The sequence below is a fragment of the Triturus cristatus genome, chromosome 5_1, assembly GCF_964204655.1.
Source record: "Triturus cristatus chromosome 5_1, aTriCri1.1, whole genome shotgun sequence".
Taxonomy (NCBI): Eukaryota; Metazoa; Chordata; class Amphibia; order Caudata; family Salamandridae; genus Triturus; species Triturus cristatus.
In genome coordinates, this window is record NC_140587.1 from 366,392,011 (window position 1) to 366,411,669 (window position 19,659).

General features: G+C 40.9%; 1 protein-coding gene across 2 annotated transcripts in view; it reads right to left on the reverse strand.

Moving 5' to 3' along the window:
- The window catches only part of LOC146830895 (fibrocystin-L-like), a 1,171,295-nt gene that overhangs the window by 516,833 nt on the left and 634,803 nt on the right, over window positions 1-19,659 (reverse strand). For both annotated transcript variants that reach the window (XM_085605085.1, XM_085605086.1), the window contains exons 39-41: window positions 18,550-19,540; window positions 15,282-15,530; window positions 4,024-4,173 (exon numbers count right to left, since the gene is read on the reverse strand). In XM_085605085.1, the coding sequence (XP_085461211.1) occupies window positions 4,024-4,173; window positions 15,282-15,530; window positions 18,550-19,540 (1,390 nt within the window). The remainder of the gene's footprint in view (window positions 1-4,023; window positions 4,174-15,281; window positions 15,531-18,549; window positions 19,541-19,659) is intronic.

Sequence of the window (19,659 nt, forward strand, 5' to 3'; positions counted from 1 at the left end):
TGAGGGAGCTGTCAAGCCATATGCAGAGACTTTTGATCTGTTGTTTTGGCGTGGGCATAGGTCCAAGACAGGATGGCTAGAAAAAAAGAGGAGGAGGGCGAGGGGGTTTTCCCAAGGAACATAAGTTCGGTCTTCTCCCCGTTTAGTTTGAGGTGGGAGCTGCTCATCCAATGGGCGACTGCCTCAAGGCAGAGTTCTAGAGCGCCAGACGAGCCCTCAGGGTGTTTCAATGACACCACCAGTTGGGTGATTATTTTGATGCCAAAGGGATGCACTATCTCGGCTAGTGGGGCCATGTAGGAATTAAAGAGGGTGGGACTCAAAGAGGATCCCTGCGGGACCCCGCAGTTAAGAGGCCACTGATTGGACATGGATGTCCCCTCAAAAACTTGGTAGAAACGATCCTTAAGGAAGGATTGAATCCAGGTGAGCGCCACCTTTCCTATCCCCATATTAATCAACCGTTCAAGTAAGAAGTTGTGGTTGATAGTGCCGAAGGCGGCACTGAGGTCAAGTAAAATGATAGCTGCAGCACCGCCCTGGTCTAGCAGTCTTCTGGTTTCTTCCGTAACAGCAAGCAGTGCCGTCTCGGTACCTAACTGGGGACGGAAATCTGTTTGGGAGGAATGAAGTAAATTGTTGGATTCAAAGTAATTGACCAGAATGGCATTAATGTGACGTTCAACCAGTTCACTCAGCCATGGGAGGTGGGAGATGGGGCGGTAGTTTGCCAAATTTGAACGGTCCAGATTCGTTTTTTTTAACAGAGCTCTAACCTGGGCACATTTCCAGGCCTGGGGAACTATGCCGGAGGTAATGGAGGAGTTGAGTATGTCAATGATGACTGGGCCTATAGTTTGAAAGACCAGGGAAAGGTGTTGGGGGAGAACAGGATCAGTAGGGGAGCCAGACGTTACCTTAGAGAGAAGGTAGTCCAGACCTTTTTCCTCTAGCAAGGGAAATTCTTCTAGAGAGTGCGTCGTATTTGATCTGGGACTGGAGTAGGAGGGGTTAGGCGCATAAGGGGAAAAAGACTGACATATTAGCTGAATTTTCTGGTGGAAGTATTCAGCCAATTCATTGCAGTGTTGAGAGGCATCGTCCAACTTGGGATGCTCCTGGGGAGGGGTGGACAGGGATTTGGCTATTCGGAATATTTCTTTCGGGGAAGAAGCGGCGGCCGTGATCTTGTCCTCATAAAAATGAATTTGCGCTGATTTAATTTCAGCTTTGTAGGATCTTAAAGCTTCTTTGTACTCAGATTTCCTACATTCCTCGTAATTCAGTCTCCATTTTCTTTCTAGTTGTCTGCAAGTTTGTTTAATTTTCCTTAAATTGGGGGTGTACCAAGGGGCCGATTTCTCCCTACACAAGATAAATGTACAACTCGTGGTTGTATTTGTAAAGATCTCTAGCTAGTGTGTGTGTTTCCAACTGTTGCTTTCTATTTCTTTGTCAGACTGTCACCCAAGTAGGAGAGAGAAAAACACAAAAGAGGAAAAGAAAGAGAAAGGGAAAGATGAAAGATGAAAAATAATAAAAAAGGGAGAAAGGAGGGATAAAAAATAACTTGCTAGAGTGATATAAGGGGACATGCATTGTCTGTTAGTGGATGAAAGAGGCATGAGGTGGAATCAAGACTAAACTGCCTTGGTAATCTGCATCCCCCAAAAAATTTGCACTGGGCTAAGCTTTTCAGCACCAATTTTGAGCCAAGCACATATCGTTTCACAAATTAAGCACTGGATGGGGAGATGGCTTTTGAGCACTGCTTAGACATTTGTGCCAGAAAAAAGGAGAGGGAAATTAATTCTCGTCATGGAAAGATCATTCTTGTACCAATTGATCTCAGTTCTCAGTAAGCCTTCATGAGATGGTGTTGGCATCCCTTTTAGGTGAACTGATTGTCCTAGCTGGCAGTGGGTTTAGTTAAAAGGGGAGGAGGAAGTCCTAAACTTTAAAATTTTCCTATGCCTTAATGCATTTCAGTATTCAGAGTAAGCCTTCGCGGAGTTCGTGGTGTTCCCGGAACTCCGCGAAGAGACAAAATAACTCTTTGGAATTTCGCGACCGGCAGAGTACGTTAGGGTCATACCATTTGCGGTGATTTTGAGCACCGGGTGTTTGTCCTGCACTGTACAATCAGCGCAAATGGCACCATGAGCAGCACAAGAGGGTGCATCTTCCTTTCTGTTGCTTGAGTAGATTTTCTATTCGAGCGTCAGCTTTCTCAACATGAACGGAAGGTTTCTCAATGCGAGTGGTCATGACCTGCGCGATCACTCGCATTAGGAAATCCAACAACCTGCATTGAGAAATCTCAAGAGGAGGTTGATTTTCCTCGCTCGTGATCGCCAACTAAACCTTAACGAGTGCGAGCAAGGAAAACTCTTACCGGGAGGTGGATTTTTCTCGCTCACGCTTGGCAACTTGACATTGATGAGCGCGAGTGAGGAAAAAAACTCTACTCTGCTCCAAAGAACAGAGTTTATGGGAACTAAACGCAGTGCACGGAGTGCAGAAAACTCCACAAACTTCAGGAACGGAGCAGAGTTCACCACCCAGGGTTAAAACAGCTCTCTCGTGGAGGAGCAGACTTGCTTTAAGTTGGAAACGTTTGCAGTGTTTCATGATCACCCACCATTGATGTGCGATCTTCCTTTTAAGGATTCTTGCTTTTGCCACTGGCATTTAAGAACTTGCTTGGAACATGGACGAATTTGATTCTCTCAGATTGCTGTACAAAGACTTCACACTGCCTACCATGGGCACAGAGGAAAACTTGTACCACACCTGCCTCAAATCTTCGTGTCATGTCCTTGTTACAGAACTGAAGAAGGGAGCTTACTGACCTAGTCTTCATGTCTGTCTCTTATGACAAATATGCCTGCTGGGAGGGGCCTGCTTCAAAAAGGTGCGAAGTGGGAAGGAGAAAAACATCTTGAACCCTTAAGAAAATATTATTGATAGAGAAAATGAATCGAGGGTACACTTGCAGAAAATCCAGTCCTGAAAACATATGAGTTTGAAACTAAAAGGTCCTCTGAAGCTAAGAACAGATCTCATATTGAGAGGTAACATACATGGATATAGTAGCATGCAGCCACTGCTTCCCTGCCAATGGCCATGCTAAGTGCACAGCCACCCCTTAGCTGATGTTTAGGATAAAAGGTCAATTTTCTTGTTGTTTTACTGTCGTGCTTATCCAGTTATCTCAATTAGTTGCTTCGATTTTGCTGTTATAATTCGATTTGATCCCTAAATGGTATTCTCACCATTGAAGGTCTTTTGCTCAGTATATGTCTGCCTTTACAGTTGAACTTGGCTGGGATATTTAACTTCTTTATTGTAATTTGTTTGTGCTGTTACACATGCCATGGAATTAATTTTCTCTGAGGACTGTGTTTTATCTGTGCTTACCTTTCAAAGGTTACCAAAGGACCTGAAGGGAAAACAGTTTATCTCTTTGGACTGGATTGTCACTACAACACAGAGCCTCAGTAATGATGGGATTGACCATTCAATAGGGCATTCCTTAAGTGTATGAGGAGATTCAGCAGAAGACACCAACAATATATAAAGATAATATACAACACTGCACTGGACAAAAGACATGTGACTTTACATCTCTTTTCCTGGTATACTGCATGTTACTGTGGGTTTTATGGGACCTTTGCACCAAGGGTCAAGGATTGAATTTGTATAAATGTTGAACAATTACCACAGTGACACTGTTAACATTGAGCACACATTGCAATCACTATGTAAGCAGACAAAAGTGCAAATTACATTTACGGCATTATGTTATGCTTTGCAGGATTCAAACTGGGTCAGACAGAATTACTTACACCTAGGTCTTTAGAGGAGGTGTGGTATGTGGTAAATACCTGGCATCATCGTATGTACAATATACTTATGCATTATTTGTTCTGATTCAGTTAATCAAACCACAACCTACAATAAAACAATTCAATAACAATACTATGAAATCCCAAAATATCTTCAGTGTGGGTGTCTACTTACCATTATTAGGAGGCACTTCACAAAAGAGAGTACTGAAATCTGATAGTGTATGGTTAATTCTGCATTCTGAGTTGCATATGTATACGTGGGAGTTACTGCTATCAAAGCCTGTGCCATCCACTCTCAGTATCTGGCCACCACCAAAGCTACCTGAAAGGGGAGAAAGCAGATGTGTTGTCATGAAAAACAGTGGCTTGCAAAGTGGTTTGTATCTTTCAGTAGCAGAATGATCAGCAATTTCTCATAGATTTTAGGAGATTCTTTTGGCTCACATTATCCGGTCTTTTGGCCATTTTATGTATGCAAATGACACACAATTATTTAAACAAAATATAGGGTGATGCACCTCTCATCTGTTTGATTGACTGTGGGGGTTGAGATTTAGATGTGCATCAATTAATTGAAATTAAATGGAGAGCAGGCCAAGATTTTATGACTAGTTAGGCCTTCTCCTTTTTTGGATCTGCTGTTTTGGCTACTCTCCCTAGGTTCAAACACAGTCCCTACCACAAGTGTAAAAAATTAACTCAGCTCTTTCCACGTGGATGTACATTATTGCCGTACTCAGTTTCTTTTTTCAATTTTTACTTTAAAATGGAACCTTCTCTGTTTTATTTTTCTCAGAATTCGCTCAAAACTGTAGATCACTTTGCCCCTTTACTGGCTATTATGCAGTGCGTCCTGGTTGAGGAACCAATCACTTTCAGATCCCTTTGCCTAGTACACAACATTGTACATTCCTCTGTCTTAGTGAATATCTTAATTGGTATACCCTAGGTGTTAATAAAGATACCAGGCAAATTTCTTCTTGAAGTCTCTAGATTCTATCGAAAGTCTTTGAGATGCCGCTCAATCTTGGCTGCAGTTACCATAAAATGGAACTAAATCCCACTTGCTATGCATCAAAAGTCAGGCCTGTGAAAGCTTAGGGAGACTCTACAGACTTTGTTTTCTCCACTTCTTCCTTAATTAGTCTGATTAGCTTGTTCTCTTGGCTTTAGGCTTATGAATGTCACCTTTTTCCCTTTTTTAGCACTAAGATAACTCCCTCAGGTTCATAGTTTCACTGTATGAAATCCTAAACGAACCTAAAAGTGGTAGATAGCTACATTCTCGAGGCCTCATCTATGTTTTTATTTACTGTAGGGCAGCGCAGCAGGTCTTGCTGCTGCGCTGCCGTACGGCAAAAGAAAAGGGCAACAATGCGCTGTATATCTTAGGCACATCGCATTCCTGCCCTTTTCCCTTGAGCCGGCGCACAATGGGCTACTGTGTGCCAACACAGGCACCTTTGCACCATGGTGCAAGGGTTCCTGCATTGCGGGAGATGATTATTTTTGTGCAAGAAAGGAAACCTTCCTGCACAAGAACAATCACAAGAGGCTTTTCTTCTTTCTATGTGTGCTGCAGAATGGAGTACACATAGAAAGAGGAAAAATAAGGAGAAATAAAAATATTCCTCCTCGTTGTGCCTCCAGTCTATGGCAGACTGACGATGTCTCATAAATCTAGGGCAGTGCCAAAAATGCCATGGATGTTGCTAGGAACGCCCCCAAGCCACACCCATGGAACCTCCTTTCACACAGTTTTCTGCGTGAAAGGGCGCATATTTATGGAGTCATGAAAACCCACCTGACAAGGCTTTACGTGGCCAAATAAATATGCCAGTGGCACATTGCACCACATTAACAAAAAAGTGACGTTCCAGTTGCTCAAAAGTGCTGGTAGTGCCTCATAAATGAGGTCCATTATTTTTAGTTCACCCTGACAGATATTTTCTAAAACTCAATACCTTCTAGTAGCTGTTTCGTATACAACTTGCAGTTGGACTTGGGAAAATGTCACCTAGTGCTAAAATCAACTCTACTGAACTACCAAATGGGGAAATATTACTATTAGTAATACATACAACTACACCAACAGTAACTGCATAACACCAAGAAAATCAGATTAGCTGAAGAATCCCTACCAGCAAATGATCATGATCACTCAAAATTAACAGGGTTCACAGACGGTCTCAGATCAGGCCAATCCAGAGCTGTTTGCCTCTCTCTAGAGTCAATTTATGTGAATGTGGGTGATAGGGCAATATTTAGTGCTGAAAGGTGTTTGCACCAAAGGGAATCACACAACAACATTTCGGAAAAGCAATATATGTACCACCAACACTATTTTTTTTATTCGCTGGTGGTAATTGATAAGCTGCTGGAAAGTATGGTGGTTGCATGAGATATGTTTTCCTGAGTGTCTCAATAAACATAACTGACGATATTTACTTCAGGTGATAAATTAGCAGTGTATAATAACTGAGACTAGGGCCGGCGCATCTGAATTTTCTGCAAAAAATTACTTTGCCACCATCAGTATTTCAAGTATGTTGCGCATTCATCTGTAATAGTTTGTTTCCCTGCACATGCCAACACCCTCCATCAGAGGGCTTAAGCATTAAAACAAATACCGACTAGAGAATAACAGAAATTATGAATGCTAGCATCAAGCACTCAAAGTGTACTACATGCTGCAAGAATCAATAATGTGAAGAGCTTTTCTGTTCTGGACTGAATAAATAACTTCAATAATCACGTCCTACTTCTTAAAATTGGTGACGAGATGGGATACCACCATTAAGGAGCACAGGATTACAAAGAGAAATAAGATAATGTGAGAACAGCTCAACCTAAGAGATAGAGAATGCGACTCCTAACGATCTCATTCACCCGATTTTGCCACTGGACTTTGCACTCTTAAAATTGGGCGGAGCAATCTGGGGTGCAAATTGATTGAAAAAACAACAAAGAAATTAGCTTTGGATTTGAATTATCTATGGTGTACAGTAGATGAGTTATGGGCATTACACAAATCTAAGCAGCGCGAGCAGCTGATCTGCTTGCCAGATTCCATCATTAATGTGATTGGAACGCCGGAGTGGGTAGTGCTGATCTCGAGCTGTCGTCAGGCGCGACATTTGAAGAAATACACCAGTCAGAGCGTGCACTGTAGATCTCGAGCGTTCTTCAAGCGTGACATTTGACACGAGTAGAAACATCTTGACTTTCGGCTGACGGAGCTACGCGTTGTGTACCGCACAGCATTGTGGGAAACAGTGACACAGAATAACACATTTACATGTCCCCATTTTGAAAACAAGGAAGTACGGGGAAACTCTTGCCTTAGAAATCAATTTACTGCAAGACGTGTAACGCGGTGGCATAGCTGTGAGGAAGAAGTGCATTTGTGTTTTTTGTGAACACTCTCACCACAACAGAAAAAACGGGATGTCGTACAACTTATAACCCAGAAAATGGTGATAGGCACACCATGCCCAGCCTAACAACAGTTATAGGCACGCTTCTTGTGAGGTAAAGCACTGTGGAAAATGTATACTAGAAATTAACTATTTAACTCTGGCAAAGGGTTTTTGGCATTTTGTGAGTCTAAAAAAAACTGTGATAGGTGCTTCCGGTTCCTGCCTATCAACAGTGATAGGCACGCTTTATGACAGTAAACTTACATTGTTCACTTTTAGGTGTATTTAGTTTGAGAATAGAATTGGAAAATAGTAGGATTTTAGTAAATGCAATCATGAAGCTAGTTATGGTAGCACAGTCTATAACTGCTCCGCCCTTGTTCCTACAAAACCCAGGTTCCTCTTGCATGCACTGGGAAGACTGGAAGGAGCCATTCACATATGTAGAAGCTATTGATGAGGATGATTATATAGGGAAAAAGAAATTAGCTATATTGAAATATTGCCTGGGTGTATAAAGATGAAGAGTGTTGAAAACCTTACCAAAACCAGTAGGAAGGGGTCTGAATGTAGATGGATCCGATAATGTTGATGACAACGATTTGTTTGTAGATGCTGTTACAACACTTGAGGAGAAGTTTGGGTGAAAGGTTTGCATAGTGGTAGAACAACACTGCTTTTTTTCACGTGCACAAGAACCAGGTAAGTCTTTTAGTCAATATGTGGCAATTTTAAGAATATTAGCAGGCTCATGTAAATTCAAAGATTTAAGAGATAAAATCATTAGGGATCAACTCATAAATAGGAATTCAAATTTAAGAATTCAAGAAAAACCTTAAGATCTCAAAGACCCATCCTTGAAATTGCTAATCGTATGGAAAGCTCAGCAGGTTATGTTAAGGCACTGGGAGTAGCTAAACAGCCGGAAGAACCCAACAAGGTATCTGAGGTATCAAATAGTAAACAATACAATCCTGATGATAGCAAGAAAAGACCAAGAAATTTTGAAAATATGAAAAGAAGGGAATGTTACAGGTGTGGTAGTACCAGACACAATGCGGACGCACTAAATTGTCCAGCGGCTAGTAAATTTTTTAATTGCACAAAAATGGGTCATTTTTCAAGGGTGTGCAGAAAGGGCGATATCTTTCTAAGAAAGACAACAGTCAGTATAATAGAGGATGCAGATTTAGGACAAGAAAGGAATTCTAATTCAAGTGACAGTGAGGATATTGAGGTGTTGATGATGAATGAAGGACAGAATCAGGGAAATCAACAGGAAGACACTATTCTATCAAAATATGATGAATATTGTCCGCCGAAATGTACCATAAGTGTCAATGGGAAGGAGATACATATATGGGCAGATTCGTGCTCACCTATTACAATAATAGATAAAGTCATCTGCCATGGATTGGGACTGCACAAATTAAAATCCATTGATATAATACCAGAGTGATACTGTGGCAGTAAACTACCTGTGCTGGGATATTTTACTGCATGTCTTAGAATTCAAGATAGCACAACATAAGGCAAAGTACATGTGGTAGAGAAAGGTAAACCTCTCCTGGGATGGAAGGAACAATGTAGTTTAGGAATAATATTGGATCCCAACCATCCTTCGCATATTCTATTATCAGAATCATAAACCGAGGAAGAATGAGCCACCACAATTCTGAAATTGGGATGCCTAAAAAAATTTGAACACGTATAATTCTGAAGAAAGGTGCAGTACCCAAAGTACATAAAGTTCAAAATGTTCCATTGACATTATGGGAGTTATTGAAAGAAAAATTACATAAACTGTGTGTTGAGGAAGTGATAGAGCCCATTGAAGCTTCAGAATGGCTTAGTCCCATAGTGATCGATAGAAAACCCAATGGAAAAATCTGCATGTGTGTGGACTTGAGGGATGTAAATGAATGCATTTGGATCGATTGTCATCCTTTGCCCCGCATAAACTAAATGCTAGCAAGTGTATCTGGTGATATGTTTTTCACCCCATTAGATTTGTCAAGTGCATACCACCAGGTGAAATTACACAAGGAATCCAGGCAGTTGACTTCATTCATTCCACCTGAAGGGGCTTATCAATTTATTCATATGCCCTTTGGTTTGGCATTGGCCTCCACTGCTTTCTAGAGGATCATGCAAGAAGTGTTAAAGGATATACAATATGTATTAGTTTTCCAAGATGATGTGTTGGTGGGGGGAAAGAACAAGCATAATGAGAATTTGAAAGTAGTTCTGTGTAGAGTGGAGAAGGCAGGACTCACTATTAGTCTTCCTGAATGCAAATTTTGTAAAAGTGGAATATTTGGGACATACATTAGCAAGTGCATGTATCAAACCCAAGCAAAACCTGATAGAGGCAATTGAGAAAGGGCCATCTCCGCAGGACAAGGACCAACTCAGAACTTTCTTGGGTCTTGCAGAATATTATGCAAAGTTTGTACATCATTTTGCTGAAAGAGTACATGTGCTGCAGGAGTTAATGAAAAAGAATGCTAAATGTGTGTGATCTGAAGAGTGCCACTTAGTTTTTAATATTATAAAATCGGATATTGCGAAAGTAGTCACGCTCAAACCTTTTGATCCAAAAGATAAAGCAATTGTAGTCACTGATGCCAGTGATTATGGATTCCCTTCATGCAAGAGCATGAAGGTAAAGAAAGGGTGGTGGCTTTTGCGTCAAGTACTCTCAAAGGAGCAGAGATAACATATTCTGCGGTTGAAAAAGAAGCCTTGGCATGTTGGTGGGGAGTACAACACTTTTCTATTTATGTATGGGGTGCTCACTTTGAGCTGCACACAGATCACAAGCCATTGGTAGATCTATTTCCAATGACGGGTGCCGGTAAAACAATTCGTAGGATAGCAAAGTGGTTACATTGCATGCAAGAATATATCTTTACTGTGAAGTATGTTCCGGAGCAAGAAACATGAATGCAGACTGCATGAGTAGGTTGCCATTAGAGGTTGGAGACATGAGAAGAAAATGAAGAATGGTTAGATATCTGGGGCATACAATGCCATTGGAAAAATGGAATTGATGAAAGCGATAGAATCTGATGCTGTTCTAGGGAAGTTAAAAGAGAGACTGCAGAACCACTTGGTTGGAAAGGATATGATTTATTGTTAGATTACAAGAATGTATGGGAAGAATTATCTGTGTGTGAGGGTGATGTAAAGCAAAGTGATAAGTTGGTGGTGCCAGATAGTTTACATGAAAGGTTGTTGAACATATTGCATGAAGGTCACGGTGGTATAACAGCCATGAAAAGAAAAGTTATAATGGATTTTTGGTGGCCAGGGATGGACAAGTGTATTGAAAGGTTTGTCAGGGATTGTATTCTTTGCATATGTAGTGACAAGTCACACCTTATTCAAGATAGTATCATAAGTCCCATGAAATTTCCAAAAGGTGTATGGGAAAAAGTGACAATGGGCATTTGTGGTCCTTTTGATTGTTTAGGAATGAATGAAAAATATGCAATAGTACTAATGGATTATCATCCCAAATGGCCCAAGGTGGCATTTGTTAAAGAGATCAAATCCAATAATATCATTAACTTTTGTGAATAAATGTTCCGCAGGGAAGGATGTCCGGTGGAAATTCTTACCGATAATGTGCCTCAATTCGTATCCAATGAGTTTATAGATTTTTTTGAGAAATGGGGCATCAAGCGCCATAGAACGCCAGTGTGTCATCCAAGGGGCAATGGTCTCATAGAACGCTTTAACCGTGTGTTGGGTGAATGCATTCAATTGGCCTTGGCCAGCAATTTGAATTGGAAAGACCAAGTCAAAAGCGTGTTATGGAGTTATTGTACTACTCCCAATTCAGCTATGGGCGTGACTCTATTTAGTCTGTTGAGAGGCAGGGTACCATGTACAGTAGCTGTTCCAGCATGGATGGATGAGTGGTCGCAAAATAATAAACAATAAAAAGATAAGAGATAAAGTGGAGAAATATCATTAACAGTATAAACAAAGACACAACAAGAAAGTAAACAATAAATGTGGGGGATATACGAAAGGCATGTTAGTAAGGGTATGTCCAGGGAATCCAGTAAGGAAAGGGAACTCAAAATTCTTTTGTCCAATGAGGGTGGTGACGTTGAAGGGAAATGCTCGGTTACGTTCAGATGGCAAATGGTGGAATTCTAGGAGGGTGACCGCGTGCAGCGAAACTGAGAAGAAAGAGTGGATGGACAAAGAAGCTACACCAGGGGAAAACAAATTGGAAAATGGAAAAGATGGTAAAGAGCTGAGTGTGCAGAAAAAATATAAACCTGTGTGACAGAAGGATTATGTATGTCCATAGTGTGTAAATTTAATTTGAATATTAAGATTTTGTTTGTATGTATAAGGAAAATGTATGTGTTTTATCTTATTTGATAATTCACATACATGTAATATTGTACATATAATGTTATGTAATCCTTGTGATGGTTCAACTGCACCTTAGCTACCACCATGCTCCTGTCCTTGAATATGGCATTATATGAGGTGGAGGCTTGGTGAGTCATAGTTGCTGAGGACCTGGCCAGATCAGGGGTCTTCTGTACTGGCTGAATAAATAGCTTCAAGAAACATTTCCTGACGTCCTACTTCTTAATATTCATCACTTCAGTCACCGAAAAACTCATTTGTCAAGTGCCTGCACAGACCGAGAAATCTGAGAAGAAGCATGGAGGACCAAAAGAAGGACCTGCATAACCCTATCCGCCACTGTGAAAATGTTTTTGTGCACAGTCGAGTGGTGAAAGGCTCAGTGGGCATGGAGTCAAGGTTAGGAGAGTGGTCAGCTTTGGAGGATCTTGGATTGCCTGTGGGGAAAAAACACAGGTTAGGAGGTCACTGGGCTGACAGGAGGGCAGGCCCAAACCTCTGTAGCACTGCCAGAAGCAGCAAGAAGGCTGATACACAGATGCTTCACATCGTGGGATTCAGAAGGCCACTGGACACTAGCCCTAGAGGCTGCCACCAGGAGAACACCACCAACCCCACTTAAATCTCCCACTTGCATTTTGTTATCCCGTTATTTGTTTGCTTTCATGTCTGACACAGAAAACACTGCAGCAAGGGTTCAGGTGCCGAAGGGGCTTGGGCAATAGAGAGTAATGAAGAATCATCAGATCCAGCAGCAGTACTCTTTTTTTTTTTAAAGATCTTTTTATTGTATTGAGCTAAACAAAAATGCAAGTGAAAAATAAAAAGTACCCAGTGTGGCATCAATAAGCAACAAAGGCGTACAGCAATTAGGTCCCTTCCGTCCTGTACTACCCACAATCTTCCTGTCCTCTATTTCATTGTTTCATCAGGCGTCTGTCATTCTCCCCAGGCGGAGAGCATTTTGATTGGTACTTACAATAGGAGCGCATATATCATTTCAATAGGCACTCTTTTTCCCCCAGATCTTGGCCCATTTCTTCGGGCAACCCCCTACCTTCAAAGATCACTCTCTCCACCAGCATGCACCAATCCATATCCTGCTTCCAATCCCCCAAACTCAGGGCAAGCTCTGCCCTCTATATTTGTGCAGCTATCCAGCAGCAGTACTGCCTACATGGTGTCAGGCAGTGTGGGAGCCAAAGGGGTCTGAGGGACTTTAAGGAGAGCACTACAGAGTTCCCTTTTGGTTGCCCTGGTGCAGGCATGTGTGACTGGATGCCCAATGAAGGCTGGGGCACCTGCATTTAAAACAAGCTTTGGGCTGCTGGCCAAATCAAAAGAAATAAAAAGAAAGCAAAATAGTAGCTTCCGGAATCACGGCGCACTCCATAAAGCATTGGGGCAAAGCAAGAAAATCTAAATATTAGAAAGCGAGTGCTTCAGAGATACTGGGGTACTTGCAGATATCTTTAGGATAGCTGCCTAAAGGCAGCATTGCACCGTTCCATGGCACTCCAGTGCTTTGAGAAATGTGTAAAATGTATGTGTTCCTGGAAAAAGGATGTAGGTGTGCACATCACTGTCCAACCATTACTGCTACTAAAACATAGCAGACCTTGCCTGACTTCTGTGTAGGATTGTACGTTCCTGTGCAGGCTCAGGAAGTTGAGAAGGAGCATGGAGAAACACAAAGATCCATGTTAACTAAAGAAACCCTATCTGCCACTTGGAAGATGCACACCACTCCAGATATTTGCAGAATCTTACGAGGGCTGGTCACAAAAACTCCCTGGCTCTCACCCAAGCCCACTGGTGGTGGATGTGCTGGTGAAAATGAAAGTTTTTTTTGAACGGTCACACTGCAAATGGTGGAAGGCTTCAGTGGCTAGGGAATTCAGGAAAGGAGCGGTGCCAGTCTTGGAGGACCTTGGAGGGACTCATGGAGGAAAACAAGCCTAAGGAGATCATTTGGCTGACTTGTGAGCAAGTTCAAGACTTTGGTGCTGAGAAACAGAGTCTCAAACGTCTGGAATTCAGAAGGCCACTGGACACTAGTTGTGGTGGCTTGAGACAGCCCCCAGGAGCAGAACATCTCCAACCCCACATCAACGTTCCCACTTGAATTGAGTTATCCTGTAATTTCAGGCATAGCACACAAAACATTGAAGTGAGAGTTCAGTGGCAAAAGGTGCTGGGGCGACAGAGACTGACTGACAATCAGTCAGCTCTATCAGCATTAATGCTTACAGTGTGTCAAGCAGTGAGGGAGCCAGCAGGGACTGAGGGATTTCAAAGGGTTCAATGTGCAGTAACCTTTGGTGCCCCGATAGCAGGCATGGCCAAGTGTGTGAGAATGAATACCCCTTTATGGCCAAAGGACCCCAATTACAAATACATTTAGAAATGGCAGGTCAAAACAAAAGAAATATGAAGAAAGCCTGAGAGTGTCTATAGAACCAACAGCACATACCGTAAAGCCCTATTTGCAGCGAGATAATCAACATATTAGAAAAGAGGTGCTCTCAAGATACTTAGACACTTGCAGCCATTGCAGGCATTGCTGGGATGGCTGCCTAAAGGCACTGATACAGGGCCTACCTGTACATGGATAAATTTGTATCTTTAAGTCTTCCACGGAAGGGGAACATCAGTGTCCATGAAGGACAGGGAACACAAAGTAAGCAAGCCACCAGATTCAGAGATTGAGGGGTCCTGGGACAGCTGAGTCCTTGTGTTATAGGCTCAGAAGTGGTTACTAAGTAACTTGAAAACAAAGTTGTATATCAAAGGCTATAAGCCTCGCGTTTTGTATGTGAAAAGCTGATGTTTACATTAAAGTCAATAGTTTAGGTCTGTTCATTCTGAAAGGTATTAACAAAGGTTGAAGGTCTTTCTTGTCTGATGGTAAAAAGTCATGTCAGTTGCTGTAATCCTTGTCAATTTAGCTATGACCGCCGCAATTAAAAACAGTAGGCATGACATTTATATAGTGAAAATCTGTATACATTTTTTAGTGTTGTATTGCTCTTTTCAAGGTTAGGGTTTGCTAATGTGCACATTTTGCCATAGTAACTTACAGAAAGCTGGAAAAGAATAGACCTCTAAAGTTAGTGTCTCATATGACGTTTCTTTAGGATATGTAATTATAACTCTGGGTGTCCTGCGAGGTCCATTTAGCAAGGGATCCAATGTTCAAAATCGTAAAAATGTGTAACTTTGTGTGAAGCATTTAGTTGTGTGTGCATTAAAGACATAACACTGACTGTACAATTACTAATTGAGTGTTATATTATGTATTACCAAGTTCTGAGTTTCTAGGTCCTAGCATCTTCCTGGGTCAGCTTTGGCATGCTCTGCCTCACTACAATGCAAATCAGATGCCCCTGTGTGAGAATCCTCAGTGAAGATGTCCTAAGACACCGGAGGCAGGAAACCTCCATTGACTCAAATGGCGCCCAGTAACTTCTGATTTTCATTGGAATTCGTCAACCACATGTCTAACATGAATTGATTCTTCTTTTACAAATAACCAGGGATAACATATTTCATGGGTGCAAACAATCGGCATACAACTCAAAAAGTATTCATGTATTTACTTTCAGAATTTACATACCTTCATCTGGGAAGACAGTGTTTATGCTGAATGCATACATGAAGAATACATTTGTTACAGCATAGCCTTTCACAACATGGTGGAAAACAACAGGAAAGTTTCCTCCCATGTGATTTCCAATGATGCACTGCACTTCACTGTCGTTCACTGATTGAACAACACATGCCACTTTGTCGATTGTCACTGTCACATCTGAACTGACAGACCCCAGTCCAGATCCACTGATTGTCACTGTTGTTCCAGCCACTCCTGAAAAGAAGTCACAAGACAATAGATGATATATTATATCCTGAAAAACTCTTAATATAGATGCTAAAATTCACCATTCAGCCTTTAGAACCGTCAAATGTAAAATGTGTTACTAGCAATTACATTGCTTTAAAGAGATGACTTGACATGAGGTTCCTTCGCACATACTGTGAGCTTGATAGCATCATTGGCTCCTTTACACAGTAAATAACACCCATTGAGGTGGGTTGTAAAATTTTCAACTTGTCCCGCACACAGGCAGATACAGATTAAAGAAAGTCATTCTTCAACACTTGGGATGATGGTGGAAGAAGCAGCACAGGCAACTATATCAGCCTTTTAAATAATAATGCAGCACCAATTGGAAGGGGTCTCCAGGGCCATATAATGGCTTGGTGGGAATGCCCCTGCTCCTAAAAATATCAGGTAATCCCCAGGGGGATAAAGGGTAGAGTTTTTGACCCGGCCTAGGGTGGAAGGGTATCTCTACCCTGTCCCAGTATGATTTTTTTTGTAACCTTTTTTGCGGACAGGAGACTGAGTCCTCAAGTCCGAAAATGACTACCACTACATCTTTGTTGATGTAGTAGCAGCCAATCAGATCCTATCTTTAGGTTTGTGGGGAACGCGCATCCTATGGTGCCTGATCGATAAATACATTTTAAACTTTTGACTGTGTATTATTTTATTGATAAAATTAAGAAGTGAGAAATAACAGCAAATATAGTGACATGCAAATCCAGTGTATACCCATATAGAGATATATACACGTTGATTATGATACATGCCCCCCAATAGCAAACAATACTAATATATAATATTGAAGAGAGGTAGAAAATTGAAGAGAGAGGCGAGAGAATAAGCTATTAAAGGAAGAAAGTAAGGAGAGGAAAGGAAGAAGGACACAGACAGAAAAAGGAGAGAAAGAAGAAAACTACACGGCAGGGAAGAAAGAGAGTGGAGGGCGTGGGAGGGGTAGTGAGTACAATGATGGTATTGAGGAAAAAGCAAGAGTCTAAGCGAACAATAAGGGAAAGGGGGACATCTTGCAAAAAGGGGGACTGTATAAGAAGAAAATTATCTGCTTTGTCCAATAATTGTAAATGATCTTTTCATATGATGCAGTCTTGCACATCGGAGCAAGCCATTGCTCATGTGACAGCAATTGTGGAGAGCGCCAATGCCGCAAAACACAGATTTTGGCACCTGTAAGGGCAATGACGAGCAATCGAGTGCATGGTGGGTCAATTTGGTAATGACCGATAAGTCATGGAGGAGAATTAGGGGGTCTGGAAGTTAGGAGGGCAAATCCATAGATTCCCGGACCATAGTCTCTACTGATGTCCGGAAGAGGTGTATTTTGAACCTTATAATTATAGAATTATATAATCTGTGTCTGTCAAACTGCTTAGGATTTCCGCTAAGACTGTACTTCTTCTGTGTATGAGTGCTAGATAGAATGAGATAGTATGATAGGTGAGATTGAAGTGTTGATGGTTGAGTGTGGGGTTATATATGCACTTATTTCTTCTATTTGATTTTAGAGCTGAAATGATAATCACCTTGCCTTCAACACGGCCACAGATGAAGATAATGGCAAAATTAGAAGCAATGTTAATTTAATCTACTGATCAAATATCCATTCATTGTTCAATTGTTGATATCAAATGTTCAAAACAATGCAGTAGTTTTGCTATTAATATGTTGGAGGATTTTGTTGAATCCTGGTAACTGCCTATTTATCTGTTCAAGTATATTTTGTATGTATAGATAATGACGAAAATCATCTCTGATCAATAATGAATGGCAGTACCATCATTATATAAAAAAGTATATCATATTTTTATATGAAAAAATTAACAATAAAAAATATATATTTGAATTAATAATTGTTGCTGTATGTCACTGATATTGGGTCGGTTGCTGTTAATGAGCCTTAAGAGGCCAGATTATAAAGACATATAGGTCAGTTGAGAGGTTTCTCCTAGAGTGTTTATTACTCCTACATGCCTTCTTAGAATACCAAAAGTCGTAAAGTTATGATTTTTCTCAGTTTAGGAGTAGTAAAGTTAGGAATCCTAACTTTAGTACTCTTAAATGCCTTCTGTGAATACCGAAAATCATAAAGTTAGGATTTTGTCTCAGATGACTTTTGTGAATCGGGCCCAATGTTTTTATTAACACATGTTTGATACACCTAAGGGAGTTGTATCAGTGATGGCATTAATGGTGCTTCATATTTTTCTGATCTATTTTGTACTTACTTAAAGTCTTCTAATGCCATTCTAGATTATAGAGCAAAATGTGCAAATGAAGCTTGAACGATGTCATAAGTGATGTCATCAATTATTTAATTTGGGATGTCACATGTGAAGGCACAAGTATGTTAGAGATCATGTAATGAATGATGCAATATGTGAGGTCATAAACTGTGCAAGCCGAGGTCACAAGTTATAATTAGACCTGCTAACACTAACTGGTGAATTTCTGTGGTTATTTTAGTTCAAAACGTTATTGTTGTCACTGACATTCACCAAACTATAACGTTACTTTAACCTGTGTCTTTTTCAGTGAATTCTAAGGCTTTGTTTTTAAAACGAAAACAGATCTTTTTATCACACTTAACTATAACTTTTCTTTAACCTTTGTTTTTGTCAGTGAATTTTTAGGGTTTTTAGTTTTTTTTAACATGAAGTAATATTTTATTACAATATGTAAAGCCGAATGGCAGTGTGTGGCAGTGGGTTGACCACAATGTAACACAAGACCCTATAATAAGACAAGGCAAATAAAAGGCCCCTAAAGTATATCAGGGACAATCTAAACAGGGCATCTGATGCTTTCTTGAGTATATCTAGTGCATGTTTCAGTCATATGCCTTCTTTTAATACCTTTGCATGAAATTGATGCAAATGGAAGAATGGAAGAACGAGAGTGCAGGGAAAAGCAAAATAGGAGTTAAAGATGATCATTCTCATAGGACAATTAACATAAAGAAAGTATTAAAGGATATACTCACCTATTGTGGGAAAAATGGATGTGATGCGTGGCGTATGGCTTTCAGCATATGTGAAGCTCAGCAGTGGGTACACAAATGAATTAACAACTATCTCTACATTTACAACTCCATCATAGTGTGCTGGTGTGATACATTGCACTTCGCCAGGAGCGACAGAAACAACTTCACACAAATTACCACCAATGGTCACTCTTGTTCTATTTGTGCCAAATCCATTTCCTGTGATGAACAATGGAGTGCCGCCCATGATGCTTCCAACATGTGGTGAGAGAGAGGCCTCCGCAGGACTGTTAAGGGTGAGACTACCTGTAGCCAGGCCTTTGCTTAAAACCACAACTGTGAGAGTGTAAACTCCGGCAGGAAGCGGGGTCACATGGCAAGTAATATTGTTGTCAGTGATGTCTGTTGCCTCAATTTCCTCATCTCCAATGTACACAAGGATGTCTTCAACTCTGGACCCAAACCCTTCCCCTTCAATCACAATTTCAGTAGAAATATTTTGCAAGATGGTGGGCATGACCCTTGATATTCTTGATGTGACATTTGCGGAGTATGAAAATCTGCATGACCCTTTGCACTGAGCAGGGATACCATTTATGACAACTTTTAGATCCACGCTTCTTTCAACATTAGCTATTGAGGTGTCACATTCGATGTCTGTATAATTCACAGAAACAATGGCACATGGATATCCAGCCATTGTAACCATTATCCCACTCTTTTGAGATGAAAACCCTGACCCGTGGATGGTCAGTCGAGTCTTCCCTGTGAGTGACCCAATATGTGGGGTCACCGAGTACATGTGGGGGAGGAGGACGAAACGGCGATCAAACTCCCTGGTCAATGTGGTGATGGCTGCTCCAAGGTTCTGGACATTTAAGGAGACCATTTCTGCAATTCCAATGTCCATTCTATTCTGTGGGTCCACAGTGCATGTCAATTCATGTTCACTGCTCAATAATACCATACATGGATAGCTTCCAATTTTCACCTAAAACAAAACATATATTAGAGATACATTTATATCACACTAAGAGACAGTTTATACATTCAACTGTACAATTGAATTCATTCATCTAAATAATGAACTACTATGTTGAAATCTCTTTG